Source organism: Coptis chinensis, chromosome 2, assembly GCF_015680905.1.
Source record: "Coptis chinensis isolate HL-2020 chromosome 2, ASM1568090v1, whole genome shotgun sequence".
In the NCBI taxonomy this organism is placed as follows: Eukaryota; Viridiplantae; Streptophyta; class Magnoliopsida; order Ranunculales; family Ranunculaceae; genus Coptis; species Coptis chinensis.
The window spans coordinates 113,014,738-113,023,293 of NC_141457.1; the positions used below are offsets into that span (position 1 = coordinate 113,014,738).

Sequence of the window (8,556 nt, forward strand, 5' to 3'; positions counted from 1 at the left end):
GGTTTTAAATGGGTATCGGGTTATCCGAACTCGGATTGGTTTTCAACGGGTCGGGTTAGGAGTTGGATATTTTGTTGAGAAGGATATTTTGTTTTCGGTACTCATCCAGCTGTTTGGGTTTCGAAGTAAAATAAAACCAAATGAAAAAATAAGACAATATTTATTTAAAATATATTCTATTTTTTGGGTATCCATTCCTTCAAACAAAATAAAACTTCTAAACGGATTGGGGTTTTTTCTTTCATATGATTTAAAATAAAACCGGATATAAATGAAAAAAAGATATCCGATATAATAAATCTTATTTAAAATATATATTTCTACATTTTATTATTTTTTTTCATATATCGGATTTCGATATGAAAGTTTATATCAAATAAAATAAAACTTCGATATATCCGCTGATTTTTGAATTAATAACTTAATATTGAAATTTTCGATGATTTCCGATTTTCCGAAATTTTTTTGACCTCACCAAAATATATATATCGATATATGTTGACTTTTATAACCAATTGTTAATAACGATATATCGGATAAACTATAAACACATGATCACGTGCAATTACTGGAAAAAATGAAAATCCCGACATAAAATTTTCCATAATCCAACATATTAAATAACTCATCATTGTAAACATAAATGAGATCATAATCCAAATATTTATCTAACTCATTCTTTTATATGAGATTAGTAATATGTAATTGAAATCGGATTTGGGGGATTTCGGTCTGGATTTTCGGAGCGAGTTTTTTGTTTGGATTTTGGGCGCACAGCAAAATTGGCGTCGAATTAAACCGCGTAAGGCCCAAAAGGAGAAAAAAAAAAAAAGGGAAAAGATTCTCTCTTTCTCGTTCATTTTGATGGCCGCAAGGCCCCTACGATTATTCATCAACAATACCTCTTCTTATTTCCACAAACCATCTTTCTTCTCTGCTCCTCCTCCTTCTCCTCCTCCTCATCTTCCTAAGATAATCTGTGGGTCCCCTTTAGCCGCCGCCCAACGACAACAAAACGAGCGTCGTCCGTTCCCATTAGAAAACCTGGCGCAAAGAATAGGGAAATCGATTAGAAGGCCTGGTGCCACTTCCAAGGCCCGGGTTCATGCCGACATTAACGTCGTTCGTCCTAAAGATTATTGGGACTATGAATCTCTGACTGTTCAATGGGGTAATATAATACTCTATTTTTTTTTTTTTAAATTTCAAGATTTGATTTTTAATTTGATTTGAAATTTTGTGGTGGGCAGGGAGCAAGATGATTATGAAGTGGTTAGGAAAGTGGGGAGAGGGAAATATAGCGAGGTTTTCGAAGGGGTTCATTGCACCAATAATGAGCGTTGCGTTATCAAGATCCTTAAGCCTGTTAAGAAGAAAAAGGTCTTTCATTTTCTTTTCATCTTTTTTATGTGGTGTAGGATTTTGGGGTGAAATATTCTGTTTTTTAGCTATAAGAGATGAAAATTTGATTGTATAGGCTAAGTTATCCATCCAGTTAATCTTACCTATGATTCATATTCTTGACGCAATTACGAATTGCATTAGGATTAAATTAGACTAAGATTGAGCATTTTATCAACTTCTTCTCCATTAGTGTTCCTCATTTTCTGCAAGGTTTGATGCTACTTTACTATCGTTTCTGTCAAGGCCTATTGTTCCCGTCTTAATACATCATTACAGACTTGGGTTTAAGTAAGTTGATGAAGACCCTAATAGGGTATTTGGTTGAACCATTGAAATACAAATTCAATCTTGAGGGGTTGGTGTTTACTATCATTCTTTTCATTTCTTTTCTATCCTTTCAATGATTAGGATATTGGTTATAGGACTTGTGGTCCAATGCCTTTTGCTTAAAGTTTCACATATTGGCTTATACTTGCACCTGCACTTGTTAATGTACCGTAATTGTGGTTTTATGTTTGTCGTAGTTGTATGATGCCCTCATATTGACTTTTAATTGGAATTTCACTTTTTTAATGCTAGTGCAGATCAAGAGAGAGATAAAAATATTGCAGAACCTTTGTGGTGGTCCAAATATTGTGAAGTTGTTGGATATTGTCAGAGATCAGCAATCAAAGACCCCCAGTTTAATATTTGAATATGTGAACAACACTGATTTTAAAGTTCTTTATCCAACGCTAACAGACTATGATACCAGATATTATATCTATGAACTGTTGAAGGCAAGCTTATTCTTCTCCTGGCCTCTGCATACTACATTAGTCCGCTTGGAAAAATAGTAAAACATGTCTATTTAATGTGTTATGTCCATATGCTTCTGTGTTTCCTTATCAATGTTTCAATAGTATATACATTTTAATTGCATTTTGGGAACTTATGTTTCCTTCCTTGCTTGTAGTGTTTGATTAGCCACAAATTGTGAGGTGGAAGTGGTACACAAGTTAGAATTATTGGATCACAGGGTTTTTTTTTTTTTTTTTTTTGCGGTGGATCACAGGGTTTAGTGTTTGATTGGATCAAGGAGAAATCCCAAAGTAGCTAGTGGGGGTCAATGGTGAAATAAATTGGCCACAACCTCTCTGGTTTCTGATCACAGTCACTAATTGTACATTCGTACCACTTTAGTAAGAACAACCACACATAGTAGAAATAATAGAAATATTAAATAAGCAACCAATTTTCCAACCTTTTATGTTAAGGACTAGTCAAACCGACTAATATGATACCTAGTTTAGTAATATCAACTGTTCTTTAGTAATCTTATACATATGCTACTTATTAGTGCAGATTGTTCTAATGTATCATCCATACTTCTGTCATGGTTGCAATGTTTTATGTATGTATTTATTTATTTACGAGGGTGGATTGGTATGATCAATATTCATATCACAATGACGGTCTTAATAGGTTTGGATAGGATAGTCATCAAGCACATGACCTCTGGAAAACAGGAAAGCACCTCAAAAAGTAACTGAGGACTGAGCCACCGTCCTTGAGACCCACTCAAAAACAATATTTCTTTATGATATTGATTTTAAGTACATGCAAGTGTGCAACTGTGGAAATTTGGTTTCTGTTAGGTGATATGTTGCTTACTTTCATTCTATCTTTAGGCATTAGATTATTGCCACTCACAAGGAATCATGCACCGAGATGTCAAGCCTCATAATGTCATGATTGATCACGAACAACGTAAACTTCGTCTTATCGACTGGGGGCTTGCAGAGTTTTATCACCCTGGGAAAGAATACAATGTTCGAGTGGCTTCAAGGTATGACTGGTTGCTTCACGTATTTTGAAACAGTGTGAATCTGTAGTCTAAATTGAGTTTTCTATTTGACAATATCTTGTTGTTTGGTAGTTGCTTGACAGCTCTTCATCATGTATAGAAAATGAATTGTTGGATTGGGGAGCTTTGCTTTTAAGTTTCACATATGTGGTTGCATAATTTCATTTACTTATTTTGGTCAGTAATAGGTAGAAATTTTATTAACCTACTACTAAAAACAAAAGGCAAAAGCAAAAGGGTACGGCTCAAGCAAAATACAGTAGATCATGGCCTGTAGTCCATTTGCAAGATATGACCACCTAGATACATATATGAGTAAAAGAGGTACCATACATACCCTTCCTAGTCTTCGAGCAACAGGATAATGCACCCTTGTTCATGGCACATGGAAGCTCAACAGTCAACACCATAGTCCATTAGGGAGTTACCCTTCAAACAGAACACTAACGAGTGTCGAGGGCCATCAAACAATCAAATGAAGCATCAGCCAATCTAACCCCGAGGAGTGACCAAAAAGAAGAAAAACTATAGGTGCTTGTGAAGTGGGGAGTGACCAAAAAGAAGAAAAACTATAGCTGCTTGTGAAGTGATGTACTGTTGTGGTTCAACTGACTAAGTACATGTTTTCACAGTTTGACGTTAAGTAGCTGGCACAGTTGTCAGTTATATGTTTCTCATGATTTATGAATGTGCTGTTTTTTATGGTTCTCTTGTTATATGATGGGATTTAGTGATTTACACCTCTTACTTGAAATCATCTTCTTTTATTTATGTAAGTGCACATACGAATGCTTTGGATACTATATTTTTAGTAAGTTTGGCTTGCTGAACTGGAAGGGATTATGCTGTCAGATCCAGCTTGTATGAGGTTCAGTCTTTAGGAACTTGCGAGTCTGTTACCTTTAAAGGCCTTGATAAGTGAACCTCTCTTAGGCTGTTATCTTTATATAGTGGTGATATTTCCCGCCTGAGAAAGTGGCTTTTATGGTCTGACCAGTCAAAATAAAAAAATAAATAAATAATAAATAAAGTACTCTGAAGCTTTGGTTCATCTGAAGGAAAAAGCCCCCCTTTCTCCTTTCAGGGCTATTAAGTATATCCTCTATCCAGTACCTCTTAGTCGGGAATGTCTGAATAGGACGAGAACCATTTCTTGCACTCACTTGAGGCCCAATCAGAGAACCTTTCCTTGCTTTCCTCACTTCACTTGGGGCCAACCGGAATGGTTCGAACTGGATAGCGGGCTTACAACTTGGATGCTTAGTAGTTATCGACTTTTCGAATTCACAATTGGTAGCCAGCGTATGCCGTGGCCCAATTGAAGGACCACAGTCGAATAAGTGTTTATGAGGATGAGGGAACCTGGAACTTTGGCATTATAGTAGTTCTATAAACACATTTATTGGATTATTGTATCAAAACTTGAGAAGGAAGTGAAACTGAAATCTAAAATATCTGTAGTTCTGAGCCACTAATTTTCTTTTTGGGAAGTTTCTTTTTTTTTTGTGTAAAAGGTTTCCCACTGAAATGCTGCTTCTATTGCAGTTGTCAGTAATATTAACTAGTGATGTAATTGCTATATTTCTTATACTTTGCTTTCCACTACACATTGCTCATTTTCTTTCATCTTGCATGGGTTCAAATGACTTGCCTAGTGCACTCATGTTTTGCTTTCACTCACGTTTCAGATATTTCAAAGGCCCTGAACTCCTTGTCGATTTACAAGACTATGATTACTCATTAGACTTGTGGAGCCTTGGCTGTATGTTTGCCGGAATGGTAAGCTTTACTGCCTATTTGGGAGTGAAGTTAATAATGTGTTTGTGGCAGAGTACAAATTTCAAAGTGCGATTATCCAGGAGAATTCTACCTGTTTAAAAACCCTGCGATTCATGGGGAATAACCTATTAAAATTACTATTATTTTAGTGTTAAATGTATTATTCAAAAGATGGCATGAGTTATACCCTGTAATGGTTGAGATCTAAAAGATATCATTTATAAGTGAAAATTTTCATTGAATCTGCATTTTGACATCTCAAGCTCAATTTACACATTTTCTCTGCTCTACAGATATTCCGCAAGGAACCATTTTTCTATGGGCATGATAATTATGATCAATTGGTCAAAATAGCCAAGGTATGTGGTATTATATGAGGTAGAAGGGTTTATTATACTTACAAAAGTTACAATCAACCGTGGTTATGTTATTGTTTGAATCAAAGCCATGGAGAACTAGAGATTGGAATAGTCATTAGTACTCCATGTAAGTATCAAATATGTAGCACATGCTGGAAAGGACAGACAGTTTTAGCCTATCGATTACAGGAAGTACACGATCATTCCTCTCCTTTGTAGGTTATGCAAAGAAGTTTATTGGACTTCATTTTGTATTGGGAAACTACTATAGAAAGGTAGAAACTCTTAGTAGGATAAGCTGGCCCACTGTAGTACATTGATAAAGCACAGTCAACCAAGAAACATGATTGTAAGAAATACTATTTTAACTTAAGATCCACGATGAGACAGGTCTAATAGCCTTTTAATGTTATGGATGGTGTGTTGACTATTGTGGTCCTGGTTGTTGAAAAGTTTTTGTAGCGCTCCAACCAAACGCCCTAAATGTAGCATAAGGTATTAGCTTTCCATATACTCTTCTTATCTCGTAAGGGCCTGAGTGGACCCAAGACAGACCAGATTAAGCTTCCCTTATCCTCTTCTTAGCTATGGAGACCACATGGCTAAGGCTGGAGAAGTTCTTTTATCATTGAAGTCCTGAATATTTTTTAGGTATATGAGTAATGAATTTCACAGGTAACCCAACATGCGTTCGTTTATATGTTCGAATACCTGACATCTACCCAATCATCCAAAGCGCCCTAATGCAAATAAATTATCATATTAAGTGTGGCTAACCTCTTTTCTTGGTTTCATTTGATAATTTTCACGTAGTTTACTGGTGAAAGAGACCGACTAAATATAAGTTTTCATTGCTTCTCTAGGTACTTGGTACTGATGAACTGAATGCATATCTAACCAAATATCGTTTGGAGTTGGACCCACATCTCGAGGCTCTTGTTGGGAGGTTATTGGCTTGATTCTTTTCAAAATGCATTTATTAGCATTTCATGCAATTGAGTGGTTTTTTTCTGAGAACGAAGAGCTCCACTTTTTTTTTTCAGGCATAGCAGGAAACCATGGACTAAGTTTATTAATGCTGATAACCAACATTTGGCAATTCCCGAGGTGCATTCCTTACCCTTTGGAAGAAAGAGTTTAAGGAACCTTGTTATCTAAGCTTACTTACACTACGTTTCCCTCTCGTGTAGGCGGTTGACTTTCTTGACAAGTTGCTGCGATACGATCACCAGGAAAGGCCAACTGCAAAAGAAGCAATGGTAGACTAGCTATTCCAGTTATCGTATAACATTGGTGTAACATGAAGACATGAAGTTAACTATATCTTTAATTAGTCCTGCTGTCTGAATATATCTGGTCTTGTACTTAATAAAATTAAAATCGTTTGGTATAGGTTCATGTTTTAGTTGTTTCTTATTATAAGATATGTTGAAGTGACCTACCTTAAACAGCCGCTAATACTGAACTTTGGTTGGTGCAACATTAGATGTACTCTTTACTGTGTCAGCTTTGAAACACATTACATAGATCCTCGTGCTTTTTTTGTGGATCTGGTGTGTTTCAGGCTGACATGGAAAAAGGGGGTAGGGTCCTTTGTCAGAAAGTGAGGTTATTCCAGTTAGTCTTATTTGTCAGCTGCATACAATGCGTTAATTGCGACTGCCATTGAGAGGTATATGTAATTGGACTATTGAAACTTATGTTCACTACAGGTTTGATTGTTTAGGAATTTCGAGATGTTATTTGAGATCTTTCATTTAACTTGTTCCACGTTTTATGACTATATTTTTGAGTTTGCTACTTCTTATATCTTGCAGGCCCATCCCTACTTTTATCCTGTGAGGAGTGCAGAAAGCAGCAGGACCACCCGCAACCAATAAAAAACTCGTTTGGCTGGTAAAGAACAACAGCCTCTGCATGTCTACTTATAAAACCAAACTGTATTCTTTTTCTCTTTTACCTTATTCTGGGTGAGTGTTTTTCTAGTCGGCAATGCTATTGGCAATATACTGTATTTAATTTTTGTCAAGCCATAAATTACTAAATGGAGATGTTCTTTTTCTTTCGATCATGTCTAGCATATGTTTTTATTATTGGGATAGCGATGTGCACCCATTAAACTTGATGTTCTCTTTGGTGGATTTCGAGAGTGTTTTCTAGACAACAATTTATATAGAATCTTTTTCTTCCCTTCTGCACTTGCCTTTTGGCCTACCCGAAATTTTGGAGAAAATGTTGAATGTGATTGGATCCCCCATTGCTAGAAACAGTATTATGGTATGGACTCAGAAGACAAGGCTCCATAATGAGACATGTTATATTTGTGTGTTTCTTATAAACTTTTGTGTAGTTGGCGGGCGGAAAGTGTTCTTGAGGATCATCTGCTACAACAAAGGAACTTGGGCCTTTTCCGGAGTTTAGAAGAGTAACACCAAATGTTGGAAAAAGTTCTTTGTTTGTGTGCATGTTTGTTTGTTTTCGTTGTGGTTTATGACATTTTTAGGTTTTACATTTCATGGCATTTTTTGGGTTTTGGTTTTAACTAGCAAACGGTACATTGCCAGTAAAGAGTAAAGACCAGCCATCCTCCATTATGATAAGTAATATATGTGATAACTAGTTGTCACTAGCAGTGCTATTTGTATATTTATTTTAGGGCAAGTTTGAAGTGTTCTAGGAGACATTGAAGGAATGAAGGGCTTATTAGATGATTCCGCCAATTCTTGAAGGAGAAGAAAAAGTAACTGTGTTTCAAAAATTACATATGTTCATCTGTTTTCAAATCTTTTTTCCTTTGGGGGCGGTGGAAACACTTCCTAATCTTTAATCACCTCCAATTCTTGCTCTAACCAGAAAAGTTAAATTTTCGGGCCCCAGATATTTTTTTTAATGATTGTTATCTAGTTAATTTATCGTTCGGTGTATATCAGATGAGTTTAAGCTGTAGGCTCAAGGAACTGATAACAAATTAAAATTGCTACATGCTTAAATGACTACAAACCATTTTTTTCAGAATGCTTCAACAAAACTGAAAGTGTTGAAAAGCACCCCAAACAAATACCGAAAGACTGTCGGCTACGGTGATAGTTGAGGTTCAGTTTGTTGAACTTGAACTATTCAACTTTGAATGGTTATGGAACTTTTGTCTAAGGCTGCAAAATGGAATAC

At 36.0% G+C, this 8,556-nt stretch overlaps 1 protein-coding gene across 2 annotated transcripts; it reads left to right on the forward strand.

Annotated features, from left to right (window-relative positions):
* The first annotated feature begins 819 nt into the window (after positions 1–819).
* LOC147520842 (casein kinase II subunit alpha-4, chloroplastic) lies at positions 820–7,582 on the forward strand. 2 transcript variants are annotated; one of them, XM_086592350.1, is made up of 10 exons: positions 820–1,171; positions 1,251–1,380; positions 1,989–2,183; positions 3,075–3,232; positions 4,939–5,029; positions 5,323–5,388; positions 6,252–6,334; positions 6,432–6,495; positions 6,579–6,647; positions 7,206–7,582. In XM_086592350.1, the coding sequence occupies exons 1-10, from the start codon at positions 1,167–1,169 to the stop codon at positions 7,266–7,268; spliced, it is 924 nt and encodes a 307-aa protein (XP_086448476.1). In that variant the 5' UTR covers positions 820–1,166; the 3' UTR covers positions 7,269–7,582. The 2 variants fall into 2 exon arrangements, with proteins under 2 accessions (XP_086448476.1, XP_086448477.1); XM_086592351.1 differs by lacking the exon at positions 1,989–2,183 and having other exon boundaries at positions 830–1,171.
* The last annotated feature ends 974 nt before the right edge of the window (positions 7,583–8,556 follow it).